Source organism: Ips typographus, linkage group LG2 (assembly GCF_016097725.1).
Source record: "Ips typographus isolate SLU linkage group LG2, UJ_Ityp_2.0, whole genome shotgun sequence".
Classification (NCBI taxonomy): domain Eukaryota; kingdom Metazoa; phylum Arthropoda; class Insecta; order Coleoptera; family Curculionidae; genus Ips; species Ips typographus.
Window position 1 is genome coordinate 8,829,513 of NC_138423.1, and position 25,712 is coordinate 8,855,224.

At 34.6% G+C, this 25,712-nt stretch overlaps 1 protein-coding gene and 2 long non-coding RNA genes across 4 annotated transcripts in view; 1 reads left to right on the top strand and 2 right to left on the bottom strand.

The window, feature by feature from the left end:
• The window catches only part of HERC2 (E3 ubiquitin-protein ligase HERC2), a 162,166-nt gene that overhangs the window by 100,916 nt on the left and 35,538 nt on the right, over positions 1–25,712 (bottom strand). The window contains exons 22-34 of the mRNA XM_081974333.1: positions 25,397–25,665; positions 25,058–25,344; positions 22,491–22,668; positions 22,152–22,408; positions 21,879–22,095; positions 21,091–21,270; positions 20,900–21,036; positions 20,217–20,849; positions 19,965–20,157; positions 15,374–15,693; positions 15,218–15,314; positions 9,207–9,402; positions 5,206–5,422 (exon numbers count right to left, since the gene is read on the bottom strand). Coding sequence (XP_081830459.1) covers positions 5,206–5,422; positions 9,207–9,402; positions 15,218–15,314; positions 15,374–15,693; positions 19,965–20,157; positions 20,217–20,849; positions 20,900–21,036; positions 21,091–21,270; positions 21,879–22,095; positions 22,152–22,408; positions 22,491–22,668; positions 25,058–25,344; positions 25,397–25,665 — 3,181 coding nt within the window. The remainder of the gene's footprint in view (positions 1–5,205; positions 5,423–9,206; positions 9,403–15,217; positions 15,315–15,373; positions 15,694–19,964; positions 20,158–20,216; positions 20,850–20,899; positions 21,037–21,090; positions 21,271–21,878; positions 22,096–22,151; positions 22,409–22,490; positions 22,669–25,057; positions 25,345–25,396; positions 25,666–25,712) is intronic.
• On the bottom strand, positions 12,326–12,570 carry LOC145725553 (uncharacterized). Its single transcript, XR_014177339.1, has 2 exons — positions 12,509–12,570; positions 12,326–12,475 (listed from the first exon to the last, which is right to left on the bottom strand). It is a non-coding gene; the product is annotated as an uncharacterized LOC145725553 (long non-coding RNA).
• On the top strand, positions 13,393–14,441 carry LOC145725543 (uncharacterized). 2 transcript variants are annotated; one of them, XR_014177325.1, is made up of 4 exons: positions 13,393–13,514; positions 13,572–13,638; positions 13,693–13,960; positions 14,207–14,441. It is a non-coding gene; the product is annotated as an uncharacterized LOC145725543 (long non-coding RNA). The 2 variants fall into 2 exon arrangements; XR_014177324.1 differs by having other exon boundaries at positions 13,693–14,441.

Below are 25,712 nucleotides of genomic sequence, written 5' to 3' on the forward strand. Positions count from 1 at the left end.
CAGTCTCGTTTACCGACCCCGGAAGGATATTTACCGCAATATGTAGAGGATCGTCAAGCTTTTGATAGTGACTTAAGGTACCGGAAAGGATAAATTCATAATGACTGGAGGATTGGTCAAATTGCGAAGGTGACAAATAAAGAGGCTACAAAAGGAATGAAGAGCAGCGTTTCTAAGGAAGACATAATAAAAGGACAGCGCTCAGACTCTGATTTGAAAGTAATTAGAAGATGGTTGGGGAAGGATTTTGAAACCGGATTGGCAACAGATTTCGAGATATGGACCAACAGTAAGGGGTTACTGGTTGCAGTGAAATTCGCTTCGACTGCGAGATGACTTAATTACTCGCAAATAGGAAAGTCCAGACCGAAAACGCTTTGCTTACCAAACAATAGTGCCCAATTCCTGCAAAGAGAATGTGCTGCGAGAACTACATGATAGTCGCGGAGGAGGACACTTTGGAGTAAATCAGACTTTGGCTAGAAAAAGAGATCGATTTTACTGGATTAACTTCAGAAAGGACGTTGAGGAATGGTGTAAACGGTGTGACCAGTGTTCGTTACAGAAGGGATCTAGCACAATTCAGGAAGTTGAGAGAGAGAAGATGAAACCACACAACGACCGTATGAAGATGACACTGGACCACAGACCAGCTGGTGGCAATTATAAGGAAGGTGATGCTGTGTGGATGTTTCAACCCAGGAGGAACAAAGGATTTAGTAAAAGATGGCAACGACCCTGGGAGGGACCTTACAATGTGGTAAAAAGATTAAACGACGTCGTGTACAGAGTCCAACGCAGCCCCAAGGGCAAGATGAAAATTGTCCATCTGGATAGACTCAAGCGCCACACCTGGAAGAATCTTGGACGTTCGATGCAAATCGCGAAGCGTTTTGCGGTCATTCTAGAACGTGGTTAGGGAATATAAAAGAAGCGGTGTCAGACGGCGGGAGTAGTGTAGTAGTGAATTTGGGAACGCGGTAAAGTTTAAACAGTGGAATAATTGTGGCATTTGTAGTAGTGTTTTTAGTAGCTGAATTAATTATTGTACGGAGTGTTTTAAAGTGTAAATAAATTTATTAATTGTTGAGTTAAATCGTAACAATATTATTTATTTTCGAATAAATAAAACGATGCAGAAACAATGCTCAAAAATCGACTTGCCCAGCTTTGTTTGGAGTAACTCCGCTAGGGGACGCCGCACAATTGTCTTTGAGCAATTGGTGAGCAATAAATAATTTAGGTTATTATTAATTGAAATGTAAAATAATGACAAAAAAATCTATTTTTCTCCAATACCAAAAGTAAAAAAGTATAAAGTTTCATACAAACAATTCAGAATTAAAAGGGCTCTCACAATCTAACATAAAAACATCAGGACCGTACTTAAAAATAAAAAAGTTGATGATGGTTTCACAAAGATGTAACGTCGGAATTTAAAACCGACAACGCCAGTTTAAAGAGCATTAAAAGTGGCTGTAGAGAAGTGTCATTAGTTTTGAGCTAGGTTCAATATTAACGTCACAAAAAATTAAAACGTAAAATAAAAAAATATATTTTTTCCAAAATATGTATCTCATAAACCGAAAAAAATTCAAATTAGATGTTTTCTATCTCTAATCGTTTTCAAGATCCCCTTGCTTATACAGGGTGTCCCACGACGAAAGACATTGGATTGATATTGGAAAAAGTATAAATAGGAAAGTTTTGAAAATTAGGCAGGATACTGATACTGGTACTGGCTATGCCCAATCTAACTAAAATATTTTCAAGATGGTTGCACTTCCGTTTATACCGGAAGTCGATCACAACTTTCTTATTTTAAATAGAACACCCTATACAGGGTGTCCCACGACGAAAGACCTCGATTGATATTGGAAAAAGTATAAATAGGAGAGTTTTGAAAATTTGGTAGGATACTGATGTGGGCATGCCCAATCCAACTAAAATATTTTCAAGATGGTTGCACTTCCGCTTATACCGGAAGTCGATCACAACTTTCTTATTTTAAATAGAACACCCTATATATTATTACATATTTGGATTCCTCACAAAATTCTGACCAACTTTTGTATAGAATGCCCTATGCCTATCTCTAGCCGTTTTCGAAATATTTGATGTTTTTCCAAAAAAGTGACAGTTGCAACGCTCAACATATTTTTGTACTATGTTAAAACCGTATTTCATTTTGCAATGAAACTTTGGGTTATTGTAAATAAAGGATCGTTTTATTAAACTGAGGGTGCGTAATGACTCATTTGTATACAGGGTCGTCAAAAAAAAATCATAAACCTGCCACTAAAAAAAATGAAAAATCTCAAGTTTTTTAAATGGAAACCCCCATTTTTTATGACGGAATCATTTTGAGCATTAAAAATTACTGTAAGTTTCAATTTACTTGCCTATACCTAAATCCAACCCATTTCGTTTTATTTGAGAATAAACATTTTTTTATTAGGCTGCATGGTTGGAATCAAGGACGGTAAACAGTAAAGGAGTGCTTAATCCCATAAGCGCAATCTTGCCGGTATCGGCTCGGGCCGGTGACGATTTTTACGTCACCATGGGTCTCTCGCGTTCGCGCGATTGTTTTGCGCGATGCGCGATTGCAGTCGATCACTCACGAATATGATCTCGTACATAGCATCTCGGGCGAATATTAAGCGTATTGTGCACCCACTGTGACGTCAGAATTCATTCGCCGCCGGGAAACAAAATCGGCCGATCGAGCAATCCTTGACTGTTTAATATCCTTGGGTTGGAATTAGCTGGTACTCTAGTTGGCCATGCTTTTGACACACGGTGATATTGGAGACCTGCAGGGCATGTTAATAACACTAGTTTTGAGTGTTTTGACAACTGCAAATATGCCGTCGCGGTTACGTTATTCAAACCAAGATTACTTAAATCTGTTTATTATTTACGGAGAATGTGATAAAGTTGTGAGCAGAACATGTGAGGTATTTGCCGCTCGTTATCCAGAAAAACCAAAGCCATCACGAAAAGCTGTCAAGCAAATAATTGAAAATTTTAAGAATACGGGATCTGTGAAGATAAAAGCTATTAAAACAAAACCAATCCTTAATAATCCCAATGTAGAAATTGCAATTTTGGGCTATTTTGTTGCAAATCCAACTTTGTCAATAAGACAAGTTTCCGTAGAATCAGGCATATCCAAAAGCTCAATTCAGAGGATCCTGAAGAAACATAAATTTCACCCTTTTTCATTTAAATTAGTGCAACACTTAAAAGAGGTTGACTTTCCGAAGAGAGTTGTTTTTAGTGAGTTTTTGCTGACTAGTCACTATGGAGATGAATTGTTTTTGAATAATATTATTTGGAGCGACGAGGCCAAATTCACTAAAAATGGAATGTTCAATAGACATAATTCACACTACTGGTGTGACATAAATCCACACGTAATTAGAGAGAGAAATTTTCAAGAAATCTGGAGTTTTAATGTTTATTGTGCTGTGAGGAATGACCAAATTGTTATGATACGTTTTTATGAAGAAAATTTAAACGGTATATCGACGATGTTAAACGACAAATTGTGAAGTTCTGAAACTTAATTTAATGCTATGTTTTTATTGTAGGTGATCGATATCTAGCTATAATTCAAGATTTAGAAAGGGAATACTTGGATAATTTACCTCTAGCCGACAGAAGACGGGTAATTTATCAGCATGATGGCGCACCTCCTCATAATGGTCATATTGTCAATAATTTTCTACAAGCTACGTTTGACGACCGGTGGATTGCTAACAACGGACCGTTTCACTGGCCACCCCGCTCGCCAGACATGTCAGTTTTAGATTATTTTGTATGGGGGGCAATTAAAGATGAAGTTTACAATCTTCCTTTAACAACAAAGGAAAATTGTATTGAAAGAGTGAGAAACGCGTTTCGTGGTTTAAGCCCAAACGCAATAAGAGCAGCAACCATGAGCAGCTGATCCTAAGGTGCGCAAAGTGTCACGAAGCTGAAGGTCGAAATTTCGAACATTTGTTAAATTAATTATTAATATAAGTACAAAAATATGTTGAGCAATGCAACTATAACTTTTTTGGAAACACATCAAATATTTCGAAAACGGCTAGAGATAGGAATAGGGCATTGTACACAAAAGTTGGTTAGAAATTGCAATTTCTACATTTGTATTATTAAGAATTGGTTTTGTTTTAATAGCTTTTATCTTCACATATCCCGTATTCTTAAAATTTTCAATTATTTGCTTGACAGCTTTTGGTGATGGATTTGGTTTTTCTAGATAACGAGCGGCAAATACCTCACATGTTCTACTCACAACTTTATCACATTTTCCGTAAATAATAAACAGATTTAAGTAATCTTGGTTTGAATACGGCATATTTGCAGTTGTCAAAACACTCAAAACTAGTGTTATTAACATGCCCTGCAGGTCTCCAATATCACCGTGTGTCAAAAGCATGGCCAACTAGAGTACCAGCTAATTCCAACCATGCAGCCGAGCATGCAGCCTAATAAAAAAATGTTTATTCTCAAATAAAACGAAATGGGTTGGATTTAGCTATAGGCAAGTAAATTGAAACTTATAGTAATTTTTAATGCTCAAAATGATTCCGTCATAAAAAATGGGGGTTTCCATTTAAAAAACTTGAGATTTTTCATTTTTTTTAGTGGCAAGTTTTTGATTTTTTTTTGACGACCCTGTATACAAATGAGTCGTTACGCACCCTCAGTTTAATAAAACGATCCTTTATTTACAATAACCCAAAGTTTCATTGCAAAATGAAATACGGTTTTAACATAGTACAAAAATATGTTGAGCGTTGCAACTGTCACTTTTTTGGAAAAACATCAAATATTTCGAAAACGGCTAGAGATAGGCATAGGGCATTGTACACAAAAGTTGGTCAGAATTTTGTGAGGAATCCAAATATGTAATAAATAATATATAGGGTGTTCTATTTAAAATAAGAAAGTTATGATCGACTTAACCGACCGGTATAAACGGAAGTGCAACCATCTTGAAAATATTTTAGTTAGATTGGGCATGCCCACATCAGTATACAGCCTAATTTTCATAACTCTCCTATTTATACTTTTTCCAATATCAATCGATATCTTTCGTCGTGGGACACTCTGTATATACTATTACAGATAAGCTTGAATCGAAAACGCCATTATTTATCGATGAAATACAATATCAAACATTAAACTTACCTTCTTTAGTTCTCCACTATCATGAAGCTGCACACATAATTTTCCTTTAGGCGTCACTCTTGTTACGGTACCAGGAACACTGTCAATTTCAGTCAGAGCTCCAACTCTTGGACGAACATCCCATGCTCCGATAACATTTAAGCAAGCAACTACCATGTAGTGTTGCTGGTCTGAGTTAACAGCTTCATGCATTGTTGATAAATCACTGAGGAAGTAGCTATAAGTGATAAATTAAAAAAAATCATTAAAACACGAGAAAACTCTGTCATGGTCTTATTATTTAAATCGGTATTAGTGTCGCTAAAGGTTGTGCAATAACAGTATTACATACTCAGGTGGAAAGTGTTTGATTTCTGTCAACAAATTATGAAGTTCGCCGAGATCTCGGGACAAAAATTAAACTTTCTACCGTGCTTTGTAATACTATTTTATTGTGAACCTTTTACCAGAATCTTATCTAACTTTTAATAAATCATTCAGTTGAAATATTGATCGCTAATATGTCTCTAGCAATAAGGTAGTATAGGTACGAGTAGTTATGACTTCAACCATATTAAACTGGTGATTTGTTTACAATTTTGAAAACGTCATTTTTCTGTCTTTAATATTTAGGCCTGATATATTCCTTAGCATGTTTTTAACATGGAGATTTCTGAAAGTTGAGGTTGCGCAAGAAAGTCTTTTACCTGTAAAAAGAAAGCCCAGATACGAAAAAATATACATTTAGATTCAACCGGGTGTAAAAGACAAGATTGTTCACATAAGCAAAAATCTAAGAAATAAATCAAGCCGTTTACCTACTATTTTTTTTTGGACATTTCTGGAAAAATTCGTGGAAAATTATTTTTTAAATTCAATTTCCTATTGGCGTTTCAAGTTAAGATCGCAGCGCCAGTTGAACTAAAATCGGGCAACCCATTCCTAACCTAATATTGTAAATAATATGACACTGTCACTTCATATTTGTGAAACCAGTGCTAAACTCCTAACCAAAATCAACGTAAACAAATGAAGAAATGACAGCTGGAATGTGCGCAACTGTTTTCAAAACTGATCACCAAGGGGAGTCTCTCTTATCTTGAAACGCCAATAGGTTATGACTCTTGATCTATCGTTTAAAGGTGGTATCAAGTTTGCTATTTTAAAAGACATCCTGTATATTATTGTACTTTTCGATCCACTATTTAATTTTAATTATTTTTGCATCCTTTTCCTATTAGCCCTTTAGTAGTCAATTAAAAAAAAAGTTTCGGGCATCCTACCTATCATTTCGTTATTTGTTTACGTTGACTTTCTAAAGTTGCCAGATTATGAAATTTTTCCCAAAAAATAAGGGATTTATTTCTTTGGGAATATTTTTTCCGCGGAATTTCTCCTGGCAAAAAATATTTACCAGGTTAATAACTAGGAAAACCACCCCTTTTGGGAAAATTGAAAGTTTATGAGGAACGCACTATACCTTCCAAATCTGTGGAAGAGAGAATACTAAAGTTTTTTTGTTCAAACGATATCCACTTAGAAATTATTAAATTTTGATAAATAAAATGAGCGGGGTCGAGCAATCGCGGTGACGTTTATTGTTATGTTTGCTGGTGACGACGATTGATGTGACGTTAAATAATAAACTGACTCTTGTCAGAAATATTTTCCATTTTTTCATATACGCGAAAATGAAATTGGGAGACGAAGATTGCTGTACTGATATGGATGGGTGTACATGGTGCACAGTGGTCACATAGAGAAATCGTAACGCAACCATAAGCGTAGACGGTGTCATATTGATTGTTAATTTACTTTTTCCCTGTATTACTTATTTTTTCCTTTTATTTTTATGTTTCACCTTTACGTTATGAATACGTAATACCTTGGAAACGGTGTAGGTTATAGTGTTCATAACAACCTAAGGGCATTATAGGCGGGCGTTATCATAACGCCCGCTTATAATGCTTTGAAACCTCGTTTGAAACCCTTTCTATATTGGCAATGGCATTTTTATTCTTTTATGCCATAAAAACTACGTATTCCCTATCTTAGGATGCTCTTGACTTTTAGGTAATAAACTTTCGTTAGCTTTTGCTTGCTCTTTTCTTTCTTTTTGCACGAGCTACTTGACGTTTAAACTAACCTTCTAACTGTTACAGGGACCAAGTTATGAGCTGTCAAATTATGACATCTTCAAAAACTTGTTTACTTGTACAGGGTTATTCACGTTATTCGACACGGAAGATTGTGACTAAACTATTTACTTACTTTCTGGGATGGACCTATTGGAGATATCTTTTAAAAATATTTTGAAGATGTACCGGTTGTCCGAAATGCAGAAAAAGTATCAAAGTCATATTTTTTCAAACGGAACACCTAGTATATTACTTTATTTTCAGAATCTACGTTGAAAATAAAAGGTAATTTTATTGAGGTTTGATAGGTCGAAACTTTACAGTTTTTCAGATATTCGTTATTTTGTAAAAATGTAGAACAAATATTAAAATTTAAACATTCAACCTTCCTTTGAATTTTATTGACCAAAATGGGCTTGGGCGCTAATAACAGATTAAGTTTCATGATCCAAAAGTGATCAATTGTCTAGCTCATAAAGGAAGTCTCAAAAACTTTACTCAAAACTAAAATGTTTAAGTAGTATAAACTTGTCAAAATCAAATGGAACCCCACCTATTTTATGGTTACAGTATATGCAAAATTTAATTACTGATCGAAAATTATTAAGGTTTTATGCCGCTAATTGAAAACGTTTTCTTGGAAAATCGACATTTCTTAAACTAGAGCTGACTGACTGATTTTTGATATCGTTCAAAGATCACTTGGTATCTTTTCCAACTACATATCTATCGTTAACTAATCTAAGTAAAGCCTAGAATAAAATAGTGGCTTAATACTTTGTAAATTTGCTATACAAGTTACAAAAATAAATCATAAAAAATGTTTAAAACGGCGACCATTCGACTAGAAACACCAACATACCTACTCCGTTTTTGAATCCTTGAGCCACATTATTAGTATCTTAATGGACATACTCCTAAAAATTTCGCTAATTTGCTATTTAAGCTGTCATTTAAAACAGTTTGAATCTGTGGTAATTCCTTAAGGGTATTAAAAATCACTCAAAATCGGTGCAAATTCGAGAAAGGTTGACTTTCCAAAAAAAAAGCGAACAGTTAGCCATAGGAGACCTCAATAATTTACGATAGATAATTAAATTTTGAATCTACTTTAACCATAAAATAGGTGGTGTTCAATTTTATTTTGACAAGTTATTGAAGTTTAAAGGTTGTAATTATTGGGTAAAAGTTTTGAGACATCCTGTATGAGTGAGACAATTTCTAACCCATGGATCCTAAAACTTGATCATTTAGCAGTTCCCAAGCAAATTTTGATTAATAAAAATCAAACAGAGGTTGAGTGCTTAAACCTTAAAATTTGTTCTAAATTTCTACAAAATAACGAATATCTGACAAACTGTAAAGAACGTTTAGACGTATTAAACCTCAATGTAATTATCTTTTATTTTCAACGTAGATTCTGAAAATCAAATAAAATACTAGGTATTCCATTTGAAAAAAATACAACTTTGATACTTTTTCTGCATTTGGGACAACCGGTAAATCTTGAAAATATGTTTGAAAGATACCTCCAATAGGTCTATATCCATTCCAGAATCAAAACTTTGTTGAAAGTGCATAGTTTAGTCACAATCATCCGTGTCGAATAACGTGAATAACCCTAGATGTCAGAAAAGTAAACCAACCGTCTCCCTGCTACAGCCTTCCTAATATTTAAAATTTGAATAAAATAACGGTAAATATCTCGAAAACTATAAAATTTAGAGAAATACTTCGCTTGTGTTTCGAAGTGTTTCGCTTGACCCTTTTAGTTTTTTTTTGCCGTAAGCCTCTATAATGGATAATTTTCAAAATACTGTACCTCGGATTCTTAGTTGACCACCCGCTACAAGCACAAAAATAATTTCGTGATATATTACTTACCCTGCTAAGTTTAATTTCTGGTTCAGTATGGCGTTCAGTACTTGATTCCAACCTACGAGGTTATGTAAACTTCGTAATAAGTTGATTATTTCCTGAGCTAAAGTGCTGCTGTGGCTTTGAGTAAGTGACACTAGAGACTTCTTAGTGGAGACTGGCTTATTGCCCACATCATATGAACACGTTATTATTATGCTACCTAAAATGTATTTTACATGTTGAGCTATAATATGACAGGGGTTTCAAAATCGAGGCATATCATCAGGGTCGCAGCAACGGTAAAAATACAAGAGACTCGATTGTTGACAGTTATAGAAAGAGAAATTGGGCGTGTCCCTCTTGTAATCGATTAGGTGGTATTCTTGATCTGTCTTCTATTGAAATTTCGTAGAACCTGGTCCCCGGAATTGTTCGACTGGTATTTTATTGGGCAAACTCGAGTTTTATTAACATTTTAGCAACTAAAAGTAACAAATTTAACTTTATTTAAGCGTTTTAGCATTTTTTGTTGTGGGATGTATACAGGGTGTCCCACGACGAAAGACATCGATTGATATTGGAAAAAGTATAAATAGGAGAGTTTTGAAAATTTGGCAGGATACTGATGTGGGCATGCCCAATCCAACTAAAATATTTTCAAGATGGTTGCACTTCCGTTTATACCGGAAGTCGATCACAACTTTCTTATTTTAAATAGAACACCCTATATATTATTACATATTTGGATTCCTCACAAAATTCTGACCAACTTTTGTATAGAATGCCCTATGCCTATCTCTAGCCGTTTTCGAAATATTTGATGTTTTTCCAAAAAAGTGACAGTTGCAACGCTCAACATCTTTTTGTACCCTGTCAAAACCGTATTTCATTTTGCAATGAAACTTTGGGTTATTGTAAATAAAGGATCGTTTTATTAAACTGAGGGAGCGTAATGACTCATTTGTATACAGGGTCGTCAAAAAAAAATCATAAACTTGCCACAAAAAAAAAATGAAAAATCTCAAGTTTTTTAAATAGAAACCCACATTTTTTATGACGGAATCATTTTGAGCATTAAAAATTACTATAAGTTTCAATTTACTTGCCTATACCTAAATCCAACCCATTTCGTTTTATTTGAGAATAAACATTTTTTATTATAAAAATTCCAGATTTCTTGAAAATTTCTCTCTCTAATTACGTGTGGATTTATGTCACACCAATAGTTTGAATTATGTCTATTGAACATTCCATTTTTAGTGAATTTGGCCTCGTCGCTCCAAATAATATTGTTACGGTTTGGGCCTACTATGTTCGATACTCGATGAAATCGATGCGCCGCAATATCTGGCCGGGCGCGTATTAAAGTAGGCCACAGTTAGGAAGCGCCACACCTGGAAGATTCGAAGCAAATCGCGAAGCGTTTCGCGGTCATTCTAGAACGTGGTTTGTGAATATAAAAGAAGCGGCGTCGACGAGAGAGAGAGTAGTAGTGTAGTAGTGAATTTGGGAACGCGGTAAAGTTTAAATAGCGGAGTAATTGTGGAATTGTAGTAGTGTTTTTAGTAGCTGTGTTAATTATTGTACGGAGTGTTTTGAAGTGCAAATAAAGTTATTAATTGTTGAGTTAAATTGACTTTGTGTGAACCCACGGGAAAATCGTAACAATATTATTCAAAAACAATTCATCTCCATAGTGACTAGTCAGCAAAACTCACTAAAAACAACTCTCTTCGGAAAGTCAACCTCATTTAAGTGTTGCACTAATTTAAATAAAAAAAAGGTGAAATTTATGTTTCTTCAGGATCCTCTGAATTGAGCTTTTGGATATGCCTGATTCTACGGAAACTTGTCTTATTGACAAAGTTGGATTTGCAACAAAATAGCCCAAAATTGCAATTTCTACATTTGTATTATTAAGGATTGGTTTTGTTTTAATAGCTTATATCTTCACATATCCCGTATTCTTAAAATTTTCAATTATTTGCAAAGAAAAACCAAAGCCATCACCAAAAGCTGTCAATTTTGGTGATGGCTTTGGTTTTTCTGGATAACGAGCGGCAAATACCTCACATGTTCTACTCACAACTTTATTTAAGTAATCTTGGTTTGAATAACATAACCGCCACGGCATATTTGCAGTTGTCAAAACACTCAAAACTAGTGTTATTAACATGCCCTGCCGGTCTCCAATATCACCGTGTGTCAAAAGCATGACCAACTAGAACACCACATAATCCCAACCGTGCAGCATAATAAAAAAATGTTTATTCTCAAATAAAACGAAATGGGTTGGATTTAGGTATAGGCAAGTAAATTGAAACTTATAGTAATTTTTAATGCTCAAAATGATTCCGTCATAAAAAATGTGGGTTTCTATTTAAAAAACTTGAGATTTTTCATTTTTTTTAGTGGCAAGTTTATGATTTTTTTTTGACGACCCTGTATACAAATGAGTCATTACGCACCCTCAGTTTAATAAAACGATCCTTTATTTACAATAACCCAAAGTTTCATTGCAAAATTAAATACGGTTTTGACAGGGTACAAAAAGATGTTGAGCGTTGCAACTGTCACTTTTTTGGAAAAACATCAAATATCATCGTCATCAAAAACATCGTCAGAATGTTGTGAGGAATCCAAATATGTAATAATATATAGGGTGTTCTATTTAAAATAAGAAAGTTGTGATCGACTTCCGGTATAAACGGAAGTGCAACCATCTTGAAAATATTTTAGTTGGATTGGGCATGCCCACATCAGTATCCTGCCAAATTTTCAAAACTCTCCTATTTATACTTTTTCCAATATCAATCGGTGTCTTTCGTCGTGGGACACCCTCTATGTTTAGACTAAGTAGCAAGTTGGTTGTGATTTTATGATGCCACTAACAATATCTCTGATAATAATTAATCCAACAAAGAGCCTACAGTCACAGTAAAATTAACCCAAAATATCACTCATCATCTAGAAATACAATTTCCTGATCATGTGAAGTTTTGTACAATTATGATTGATGAAAAACACCACTGTGCGTATTTTTTTATGAAACGATCCCTCTTTCCGGTTCCAGGAATAAAATAAATTAAAATGTAAAGCTATAAATGGCTCTTGTTAAAATTTAAAACCCACTAGTGTCATAGATAATATGGTAATGGTAATGGTAGGTGTGGATGGTGACAGATGTACTGCGACCTGATTAGATCTATTGTACCCCATCTTCTTCTGCTATCTCAAGGTTTGCTTGTTCATAGCAGCCCCTCAAGATTTAGTTCCTTTAGGAATTTCAGAATCTTGAGTGGGTCTGTTCGAGGTATTTCTTCCACAGCCAGCTGGGGTAATCCCAGTGTGTTTAATCTTCTGTGGCGTACAGCATAACACTCCAGCAAGATGTGGCCGGGTGTTTCTGGTTCTTCTCCGCAAAACCTGCAAGTACTGTCCTCTGCTAGGCCTAGCTTCCTTAGGTGTTCTCTGAGTCGACAATGACGCGTTAGAAACCCCGTTAATGCCTTGAGACTAATTTTTCTGAGGTTCTTCAGTGTCTTCGATCTTGCTCGGTTAAAATTGCCGAAGAGATCTTTGGCCTGCCTCAGTCCTGGAAGTCTTTGCCAGTGCGTTGCTCTTAGTCCTTCTTCAGCTTTATTAAGTACTTCCTGGACATATGCTTTTCCAATGCCGCAGAATGGTTCTGGCCCGATCAGTGGCGCTGATGCTCCTTTTCGTGCCAGAGTATCTGCTTGTTCGTTACCCTTTACTACGACGTGCCCCGGATTCTCTGCTCCAATCTCTTTTGGTGCTCAGTTCCGTTAGAAATTGTTTTTCGAAACTAAACTTTCTAATGATTTCGTCGGTTGGGCGAGGTGTGCACTGCCAGTAGGCAGTGAGTCCCTTGCACTGTGTGCTCTCCTTTTAAATCCGGCCTTATCCAACCTGAGATGTGCTCCCCAAGCAGTTCTTCTCACCATGATGTGGAGCGGTGTGAGGTCGAGAATTACCTCTAGTGCTGCCGTGGGGGGTCGATCTCATTGCTCCCGTTATTCAAAGACATGCATGTCATAGATAATATACAAGGTGTCCGACGACGAAAGTACCAGTTTTTATATCAAACAGAAGTTCAAAACGTTATAAAAATGTCTGTTTTGGTTCATAAAATCCATTGTACGGGAAACAGTTAACTTTAGAGCAATGAACCAAGAATATTATATTTCACCAGTTCAGAAAAACGGTTTTCCCGTGGAAAGCGAAGCCGACACGAGAAGTCATGTCAGAGAACGGGAAAAACCATTTCAGACGAGTAATGAACGTGTGTGTGAGGTTATTTCCGCCATTTTGGTAAGTTGCCTTAATTTGCTAGAAACAATCCAGGTTTTAATGTTGGTTTTATTTAAGGGTGGCCGTATTCCAGTGGTTGGAAGCGGGCCGTTTTGCTTTTTCGTCCTTTTTTGGAAATAAAAAGGTAATTTTCTTGACATGTGTTAACCTGGGTATTTAAGGTTAGATTTATCTGAAGGGCCCCTCCTGGTTGTTGTCAAAGCCTGTCTCCTGGAGTCAGAGCAGGGTAATTTGTTGGAAACAAGCAGGGAGTGGTAGTTGGTTGATTTGCCGTGGACAGACCCACGCGGTAGCTACAGGGAGCTAAGAGTTCGTGGATTGGTGGATTGAAAGGGAACAAAGATTCAGGCACCATTTTATTTTCCTGCTGGATGACTGGCCAGCGGATAGCCACGTGCTAAACCACCAAGAGTGTGGTGACTGTTTTGGAGGGAGCATTTCGCCTGGTTAGTGGGTTATAGTTTTATTGTGATTCACAAAGCAACTGGAACTTAACTTGATAGCATTTAGAGTAATAGTTACTGTTTTGACTTTTTAAGTATTGACCTTGGTTTGGTTAAGCCTTGTAGTAACCACTGGAAGTGGACCTTTATTCTGGCTTATTGCCACTTACAACACAACAGATTAACCGAGTCAAGGTCAGTTAGCTTATTGTTTTTGGGTGCTGTTTGCTGCTCTTGATTTCTGCCTAGGTATTCTACAACAACGACATTGGCCTGGAGGATCGTGCTGTAGCGCTGCATCCCGATTCGTCCCCGGCTCCAGTAAATCTGGCAGTAAGGGCGGTATGTTTTAAGTTAAGAGTTAGCAACAGCCCTAGAACTGTGTTCGAGTAATTTCCTGAGTAAATTTTAAGTCTTCAGCCTTAACTGTTTTTTATTCTTTATAAACTGTAAATTTGTAAATATAGATTGTACATTTCACCTAGTTCAGTGTATGTTTTCGACTACCTTAAAACCCAAAAGTGTTGCTTAGCAGGGCTATCTCATGCTCAATTATCCACGCCCGAGATAAGTTTTAATTTTATTAGCAATAAGTAAAAAGATTGTAACACAGACTCTGAAAAACGTTTACATCATTTAAACATGTTATTAGGAAAATACTTTGACATTGATAGTGACAAGTTGTTATAAAATTCATGCAGGTATTATGACATTTTATGTAAAGCACACCCAAAAAATGTCAATGTGTTTTAATCGATTTTAGCTGCAACTTGAGCTCATGCTTTTAGCATCAAATCATCATAGTAATCTAACACATCAGACTCTTAAAAAAATGGTTTTTATGGAAGAAATAACAAGTTTTTACCAGCGCGCGGGAAACCTCACCAGTTAAAAACAGCGCACCGAAAATGTACACCTTCTCGCTTTCGTGCGTTCTCGCGGAAAAGGTAAATTTCATCGACGATAAATCAGCCGAGAAATAGACAGTTTTCAGAGTCGTATAATGAAAAACTCTTTTCTTAACTCTTAGCTAACAATCTCTCAAATAAGATACGAATAAAACAAAAACATCTCTAAATATAATCGGAAATTTTGAATGTTTAAGGTGAATTAGTGAATTCCAAATTTGTCCCAATTTAACCGGCTCTATATATCTCTTACCGTTGCTTAGATCTTTATGACGTGCCTCAAACATTCTGTACAGTAACACAATTTTTAAAATCTCTTTGTTAAAAAATAAGTCTAATTTTGAAAACTTACCAAGGATATTCAATAATTTATCCAATACTGTCGTTATATCAGGATTGTCCATATCCCACGAATATAATACTGTTAGTAACAGTCTTATAGTTAAAATCTAAAAATTGATAAAAGAATAGTATTAAGTAAAAACCAAAAAGTTTGTCACAATTATACCTGTTTCGGTAAGTTAAACTCATTTCCGCCGCTAGTGTTGGAGTGGGTCAAAAATCCGAGCAACGTGTTGATCCAAGGCTTGGTGCTGAACGCTTTGCACAGTTGGTGAGTTTGGCAGATGGAACGAATAAGCGTCAAATTACACCAATCCGGATTATTCGAGTTTAAAACGGTACAAAATAAACTGCTGAGCCCGTGGAGTGAAGTGAAGTGAAGATTTTCATTTGATAAACCGGCGCTAATGGTCAGGTTGCGAAGAAAGTTGATGCTAGCATCTCGAAGTAGTTTTATCAGTTGATTATCTTTAACTAGTTGTGAACCTAATTAGAAAAAATGCATAAAAAACAACAAAAGCCTGCCAAAAATTATGCTGTAACGATATTTTTCGTGCGCAGTTGTTGTTCTTGGAAAAAAATAAGGCGATCTAGGCAAACTTACCTATATCCGTTAAGTTGCTTTATTTTGCCGCTACAGGGCGCCAAAGTTCTCAAATTAATATCGATTTTTCCAAATAATTTATAAAGGCGCTTATCAATTTTCACGAGATTTAGGACCAAAAATTACTACATAAATTGACATGTTTTGACCTAAACGAAATATTTTTTCAAGAGGAAATAATAACAATTACTTTAAAAAATAATAAAAACTACTGTTGAGATTGTATTTTTGTTATCCCTGTATCAATTGCTTCAATATTTTTTATTAGCTGACTTTATTTTGAAAAGTTGATGTTAGGATTCGGGAGTTGGATCATCAATGTTTTGAAATCAAAATTTTTACATTCGAAACAAAGAGACTCAGAGTTCATATTAGATATCAAATAAAAATGACAAAAATAAACAAGTATACAATACAAATTCGACGCATTAGCATTGCTATCTCAAAAACTATAGTTGATACAGGTTTAGTTAAATAAAAAAAAGTAAAATTCAAAACATTTTCATTACTTCCGGTGACATCCGACAAAAACCGGAATATTCAAAGTTCTATTTTATTTTTTTACCACTTTATTTCTGATTATCTTGGAAAATCAATGGCACCTTCTGGAGGCACTTTCTTATGCTCTTCAAGAAAATAGTTTTAGTTTTCAGCTCCGACGTTTCGTTTTTTAGTTACCATCATCAACTTCAATTTTTCAAATACGGACCTAAACTTTTTATTTAGTTTTTTGACCAAAAAGCTGTGAAAACCATCTTTTAAAGTGATTTAACAGAAATATTCACTTTCATAGCACCTTGTATAAACTGTGACAACGACATGTTATGATGGATGTCGCCCATATGTTTCTACGGAAATGCATAAAAACAGGGAGTGATGAAATGAACTATGACGAAAAGTATCACTTTATGTAACTAGTTACGAAAAGTAAAACGTTTTGTCTCTCTAATCAGTTTTGAAAAGTGTCACTTTATATGCCAAAATTAGAAAAAAGAATTTTACACATTTTATATAGTAATTTAAGTTTTAAATGTGTAAATAGTGTGAAAGTTGTGTAATGTGTTTTGTAAGTTTAAAAATAGAAAAAGTAACAACCTCGTGTATGTCTCCAAATGTAACAAAAAAAAAACGATATACGGAATCAAAAACAACAGCTTGTAGTGTGTTTAGTGATGAGTTGCAAAGTATTGTATTTTTTTAGAAAAACAATAATGTTGTAAAAGGCGAAAAAATTTCAAAATAAAGTCAGCCAGTAGAAAAAACAAATTATTAAAGTAATTGATCCAGGAGTCACAAAAATAATAACTTTTATTTACGAGCCACAAGTAATTTTTACTATTACCTCACAAGTAAATAATAAGTAAGTAAATAGTAGTAATAGTAGTAATTGTTGGTCCCAAAACTCGTGAAAATCTGTAGCGACAAAATTAAGCAACTTTGGACTTGTAAGTCTGCCTAGATCGCCTTATTTTTTTCCAAGAAATTTGTGGTTAAGCGTTGTACACTCATTTCAGGGACACCCTGTACAGGGTGCGCAAATTTCGATGTTTCTATAGGAGATCTCGAAAGCTACAAGAGGTAGAAGAAAACTGATATCCAGGTCTCGATGTCTTTTTTTGAGATATGTTTAATGCTGTATTCAAAATTTTTTAAGAAAAATTAGTTTTTGAGTTAATTGCAAAAAAACGATTTTTGTTGATTTAAAAATAACATTTTAATTTCGTTATTTTGGATTGTAGCTAAATATAACTGTTACATTATTAGGACACTTTTTCGCATAGATTCCAGTGACGTAGATGAAATTTTTATAAACTAATTGTTTTTTGAGTTATCGCAAAAAGTTGTATTTTTTCAAATAAAAGGTATAACTTCAAGAAGGGATTTCAAGAAGGCGCGCCCTAAATATTCTTAAAAGGCCTAAATTCAAGCCTTATGTTATTAGGAAGCGACACCATCTTCAGCCAACAGATTCTCAAAGAAGATTGGAGTTCTGCCAGTGGTTTTCTCAGAAAGTTCGTCAAAATCCAAACTTTTCGCGAAATATAATTTGGACAGATGAAAGTTTTATCACCAGTGTCGGAATTTTTAATAGGCATAATGCTCATTATTGGTCCGATGAAATCCACATCAGGCAGTCTATGTCCGCGTTTTAGCATATCAAAATCTCAATGGCCAAAGATATTTAGACATTCTACAACAACATATTTTTGAATATGTCCCCCTACCATTAATCGAGGCGAGTAATTTGTTCTTTCAACAACATGGTGCTCCAGCCCATAATACCAGAGCTGTTATAGATGGATTAAATTTAAATTTTGGACGTAATTGGATTGGAAATAAGGGACCCGTAAAATGGCCACCACGGTCACCTGATTTGACCCCGCTTTTGATTTCTTTTTTTGGGGACATATTAAAGACAAATTATATAGAAAATGCAACAACAACCTTGAGATACTTCTAATTTATGTCAGACAAATAACGGACTACAATTTGAGTATTTACTTTGAGTTTTAGTATACGATCATTTAAAAAAAAATAATGTAAGAGTTTTTGTTTGTATTTCCTAGAACTAAGTTGTTACATTTCCTAGCCTTAAGTTTTTTTGACATTGACAGTGTTTTACAAATCAAGAATGATATATTTTATTTTTTATTTTGCTTCGTTGTTTTTCTAAAATTAAGTTTCTTAAGTAACAGTTTTTTCAATATAAAACCCTACTTGTTATAAAATGTAAAAAAAATGTCTTTTTAATCATGTAAGAAAAAGTTATACCTTCTATTTAAAAAAATACAACTTTATGTGATAACTCTAAAAACAATGAGTTTATAAAAATTTCATCTACGTCACTGGAATCTATGCGAAAAAGTGTCCTAATAATGTAACAGATATTTAGCTACAATTCAAAATAACGAAATTAAAATGTTTTTTTTAAATCAACAAAAATCGGTTTTTTGCACTTAACTCAAAAACTAATTTTTCTTAGAAAATTTTGAATACAGCACTACACATATCTCAAAAAAAGATATCGAGACTTGGATATCAGTTTTCTTCTATCTCTTTCACTCTCTCTAGTTTTCGAGATCTCCTATAGAAACATCGAAATTGGATGTATTTAAATGGAAAGTGCTTTTATTTATAGAGATAGGCAAAAACTGATGTCGGTGTCTGAAGCTCAAATTTGATAGAAAACCTAATGGCGAAAACCGTTGGTTAATATCTGTCACCGTTTGACAGGTGCTTCTGAAAGTTCGTACTTTTCTTCAAAACTGTCTAGCGTCTTCCAGGTGCATTGTTTTTTATTTCTGAAAATACATTTCTAGAGCAACTTTTTGCGTAGAATCCAGTAGTGTAAATAGTTTTTTCCTATTGGACACGGTTTTTGAGATAGGCACATAAAAATTGTTTTTTTTTTTAATGAACACCCTGTATATTATTTCATTTTTAAAAAGATCTTAAAATTACCATCCTAACGACATATAAAACTTGATATTTGAAAATTGTTTCTTTTTAACGATTCTTTTGTGCGTATCTCAAAAATCGTGTCTAATAGAAAAAAACTATTTACACTAAAAATGTATGTATGTATTTTAATTTAATGAAATATAAAATAATGCACAAGAAAGTTTTTAAGAAAAGTACGAGTCAAAAGGTGACAGATATAGTCAGACTTTTACCCTTTGAGAATGACGTCAAGCAGGTAAAAAAACACGCATGTCTGGAATTAGATCACAAATTTTAACCTACAAATGTTTTGAAAAATGAGTGCATTCGGAAGTGACTGATGATCAAGTGCCTTGAAAATCACATGATCATGAGAGTTTCAGTTGACATCTGGAAACTGTTTCTTTTCGTACTCGAAAAAAAGCAGCACATTTAGAATTAGCATTTGGGCCTTCTCATTGTAGCGCAGCATTTTTATACCTTTGATATTCGTTTAAATCAAAGTGACAGTAAATGTCAACGTTTTTAATTTGACAGGACGACAAAATTAACAACGTGCCTCAGTGCGACATCAGTTTTTGCCTATCTCTATTAATAAGAGCACTTCCCATTTAAATACGTCCAATTTGGCCCACCCTGTATAGTGAATCTATTGGTATGTAAAATATAGCAGAGCAACACAGTATGAGAAAAATAGGCCATTATCACTTACTTTTTTCATAAGAATCATCAGTAGTATCGCTTTCAGATGACACTGGTGAAGGGGGCGCTGCTAAAGTTAAATCGTATTTGCCTTCGACGCCCATTCGGTAACTGTTTGTAGTCCCATTGGCCCACTCAACGCGGATCCAACCGTCTTCACCTAGTTCCGCAATGACGCGACCTTCAGCAGGCGGACTACCATCCTGTGCATCATTTATTATAGATTCAGTTTGATAAAACAAACACGCTAAAAAAATAATACCTGGTCGCCCCATTTCCAGTCAGCACCTCGAATAACTTTAGTGCCCACTTTCATATAGCTGGCCAATTCTGGGCCACTTAAGGACCTCAAGCTAGGTTTATTTGAATCAACGGCGTCCGCGTAAAGTACGTAAAATTCCGAAACTTTCCTAACTATTGTTTGGTCACATCCAGTTTGCTTTAGCAAGGCTAAAACTGACGATATGACCCCACTGTTTATTAAAGGATTCAGTTCCAGAGCGTTATAATAATCGGACGCTAAAATTCCCAATAAAGCTAGTAACATCCGCGCTCTGGGTATGTCTCTCAACAAAGTGTACGTTCCAAAATTTATTGAAACTTTCGAGTTTCCTTTCATTTTTGCCGATTTTGACGAGATATCTCTCAGAATATAGTTTCTTAAATTTTTTATACACCATTCGGTAATCTTCAGTTGAGCTAGGAGCATGTCAGTTTTTATAAAAGGAGTAACAAGCTGGATATTTTCTAAACAGTGTTTAACTTGGGTTTCTTCTTTCGTCAATCCCAAATAACCGTTAATTATTGAGTATTTAACAGATGTTAAAAGAGAAGTTTCATCGAATAATTCCTTTATCATGTTAAGCCCAATTTTTCGAATTTTTGACCGTTTAACCTAAAACATTGTTATCCAAACAAGTATTTAGATATGTAGCTTAAACTTACCTGAAAGTACATGACTTTTCTTAAAATATCCACATCGCAATTTGAATTAATTACAAAATCCAGGATCGAGCTCATTAAATCTAAATTATCATTACAAACTTTGGTCATTTGTTTTTCCGTTAGTTTTGAAACTATGCCTAATAAAATATTAAATAAACGTAACACTGCATTAAACTGTTCAAGTAACTAACCTGATAAAACAACTTCAGCTTCGAGTTTTCTCTCTTTCTCTTCTTGGTTGGGTTCAATCCTTACAGCGTTCTCCGGCTTTTCAATGTTCCATTTCTCATCTACTTCAGACTTTATTTCGTCAACGGGATTTTTTGACGAATTTGAGGAAAAAGACTCGGTTAAAACATTTCGTGCGTCACCTACAAGAGTCTATTCGGTACTAGATTTCGTAAGTTGAGGGTGTCTCAAAATCGAGGCACATCATTCAACAGTAAGAAGTTCAGGGTCGGTTTAAAGCTTAGTTCTCATAACCGCGTTTTGCGTCTTACGTCACTTATTTCCTATTGGTCAACAGTAGATATTCAGCTGACAGATCTGGCAAAACTTTTTTCTCTGTTCACAATAGTTGTCTCTAAACACGATATTTTAATTGTCAGTTGTCACAGTTTGTTAATATTTTGTGTATTTTTTTAACTGTTACAGTTTTAAAAATAGATATTCTGCTATTCAGCTAATAATTGTTTTGCAGGAGTGTATTCTTTATCGCCCTCATTGTCGCCTTGGAAAGAAGAATGGATGGAAATATCTCTGAAAGTTCCATGCTGCATTCCATGAGTGCTGAATGTGCGTGTAAAGAAATAAATCTTACCGTACGCCGGCCGTTAAGTACTCTTTATTGTGTCTACTTTGAGGTATGTTAAATGCAAATAACAGTACAGTGTGATAAAAACGTATTAAAGAAAGCATCAAAATGAAAAAAATAAATGGAGAATCCAAATTTTAAGTAAATACACTAGACCCAACTTACATTTCTGAGCTCCATTTTTTATCTCATTATTCATATCGTCCGTTTCGCTTTTGCTTTCCGCAATTTTTCCTTCAGATGGTGCTCTTTTCATCGCCTGTTTCACTAAGTCTTCATGAGATTTCCTTTCTATACTCTGAGACTGAATGGTTGCGTTAACAATGTCTTCAGGTTTTTGAATATCCGAAGTGTGACGACCACACTTTAACTCTTTAATGACCTGCAAGTATTGCTATGAAACATAATCTCAAGGATTAATTCAAAAATTGGTAAAACCTTTTTGACCAACGTTCTAACACGTGGTTCTTTATACAGTACGTTGACTTTTCTAAATGCTTCCATTTCAACACTAACAGCAGGTTTTACTTCATACAAAAGGAAACGGCACTTTTCCAATAATGGAATGCAAATTTCCTTGTAGCTTTTGTTCGCTTCCTGTCTACTTTTTATAAGACCCCACTTGCTTTGATGCACTAATCGAATCATTTCAGAAATTGCTCTTGGTACTTTTAAATTATTCGGCTGGGACGCATCTAAAATTCGTTGTTTCTCGTTTTCAATTAAATTCATTAACAAGTATGCACCAGAAACAGTTGAATCTAATAAATCACTTACATGCGTCTAAAACTGGCAAAAGAACATAGCCCAATCCTAAATGTTTTATTAAAACAGCAAAAAGAACTCTTCCGATTTCCTCTACAGGATGTTCAAAAGAAAAGTCAACTCTAGTGAGGTAATTGTTGGCTTTTGAATGTTGCTCTACCACAGCTAGGAATGCTATAACGTACTGATCCTAAAACATAGAAGGAAACAAAATATATCTAGTATTTTAACATAAACTGTACTACCTAATACACGGAAAATAAAACTAAATCAGCAAATATGAAAAACTGGTGCCAACTAAAACTAAATATGAATGTCTGAAACATGTCGCATTCTAATTTTTCTATTCGCTTTTTCTTTTTTCCAATCTTTGACAAACAACAAATTGGTTCCACAGGTATCGGGATCTCGGTAATGGTAAGAGCTACAGAGTCGTTTAAATGAGGAAAGTTTTAGAGAATTTTATGTGAAACTTATTCCCGATTTACAAATTAAATTATCTTTCTCCGTTTTCCAGAAAATCTGAAAAACGTCAAATGTTGCATTTTAAACAATTGTTTATAGCTTGTTAACAAAGCCAAAAAGCGTTTTGAAATCTAGACGTTATTAGGGCACTTTTTTACGTAAAACACGATGGCGTAATTAAAAAAATCTATCGCCATTGGTTTCCGAGATATGGATGATAACTTTGTAAACTCTTATGGCCGCCATCTTGAAATTTTGTAGGTATTTTCGGAAAGCATATTTAAAGTCTATGTATGTTATTAGCTGAAATTGCCTTCAATCTCATTTGCAATTTTTTGGGAGTAGTACCTCTCTACAAAAAGTTGTCTTATTATAAAAATTTAGAGATATAACCAAACTTATAACAAACAGTGTATTATTTGTTTTTCATAATGGCGGCGACATTTTCCAAGACTATTTATGACAAAAATAAAAAAAAAATTCTGCACTTTAGAAACTAACTAATACTATCATCAAATATATAATTGAAAATATTTTTTTAAGCGCGTTCCAAAAATGCAAAATCTCAAAATGGGCGGCCATAAGAATTTACAAAGTTATCATCCATATCTCGGAAACCAAAAACACGATAGATTTTTTCTAAATACGCCATCGTGTTCTACGTTAAAAAGTGCTCTAATAATATCTTCGTTTCAAAACTCTTTGCCATGTTAAGGAACTGTAAGCAATTGTTTAAAATCGAGTAAAACCGAGTAAGATAATTCAATTTGGAAACAGGGAATAAATTTCCCATAAAATTCTCTAAAACTTTCCTTATTTAACCGACTCTGCAGCTTTTACGGTTACCGAGATCTCAATACACACTGTATGTGACAAATGCCCGGTTTCTGAACGGATAGATATCTTTTACATACGAATACCGATTCGATTAATTATCCTACTTGTCCAATTTGGGTTTCTGAACAAACCTTTCGCTTTCATAAGTTGTGAGAAAGATATCTCGGCCTATCTACAGTTTTGTATTTAACGTTTTTTTTTGCTAAAATCAAAATTAAGGTAGTTAAAGGGGTGGTTCAAATTCAACCAATCACTCTGTACATATTCAATTTTTTTCATATTCATATTTTTCTGTGTATATTCAACTAAATTAACTATATTTTGGTTGATTCTTATTGCCCAAGAAATGCTCTTTTCAACAATACCGAATTTGTTAAAATTAGTCAAACCGTTAAGAAGTTATTGCAAAAACAATTGAAATTGGTTCGCTTTAAAAATGAGGAAAAAAAACTCCAGTTTATTGTGCAAAATTTATAGAAAATGCAATTTAAAAAATTTAAGATGGCAGTTACGGCCTCTGGTGGTCATTTTTAGAACTTGAAAATATTTTCCAGCGATTCTTCATGGCCGATTTATCTAAAAAAAATGTTACCCCAAAATCATACGACGAACGGTTCCCGAGATATGGTCGAGGAACAGTCTTATTGGGTCACACGGTACCTGGGGTTGGGTACACAAAAGCCACAAATGGGCTCAAAAATTCGGATACTGACGATCCAGAAAAAATGCTAAACTTTGCTAATTTAAACTATTCGATCAAATCAAAATTAACGAAGTTAGTTATCACCCTGTACAACACTATTAAGTAACGGGTGTTCAATAATTGTTATGGTCAGGTCGCCTATGGATGGCAATTGTCACAAAAAGCGTATGTATTAGATAACTTTGCAAACAATTATTATATGACAGCTGTCAATCCGCCGGTTTGATTTCAAACCAAATACGAACTTCTCAACGGCCCTACGTTCATGCTAGAACGAGAGAACCACAGCCAACTACAACCATAACAATTATTGAACACCCGTTATTAATAATTCTACAAAAACAACGCAAACATCTATTTTAATAACTATTTCTCTCTAGCGGGAGTTGTAGAGCATGATAATAACTGTATTTAAAAAATATTAACTATCATTCGGAATAATGGAGAACAAGAAGATCTAAAGTTTACCTCCAAAATTCCCTAAAAAACTTCTCTATCCTTTTTTCCTTTGCTTTATGCTTATTTGTCCATTCATATTTTTTTTACGCAAACTACAAAAAATGTACACACTTACCGATAATCTGCTTTCAGCTAAGGCATTAATAAACGAATTGATTCTCTCTATTGGCAACCGAAAATTCTTCAAAATTTTCTGAGAAACTTTACTTCTGTTCGGCTCAGTCGGGGTATTGTCAGCAGTAGAATTTGTACTTCTCGACTCTCCTTTTTCTTCTTCATACGGATTAGGCGGCTGATCGACTTGTAAGCCGCCAGAAAGAAATACCGCAGCATTCCATTGTTTAGACTGTAGTTCCTCTTCCTTTGGAGGTATACTTTGACGCAGATTAAAGGCATGCAAACCTATTTTAGCGTAACGTATAACACACTAACAAAATTTTAACTAACTACTTACCCAACAGAAATCCTAAATGTCTTTCACAGTCCAACAACATAAAACAAACATACATATAGTCCACGTTTCCACTAAGAGAAGGTTCAGGTTCCGGAAGACAGTAATTTCCAACTAAATAATGTTCCATTAACGAAATCAAATGCGGATAAGACGTGTTAATCACGGAACTAGCATCTTTTCCGGTATATTTTTGAAGAATATCAGTGATTGCAGGATTGTCGCTACGAAAATCTTGCACGTCATAGACTCGATTATTTAACACAAGCCATCTTCAATGCAAAACAAAAAAGTTAAATACATTACAGTTAAAATAAAA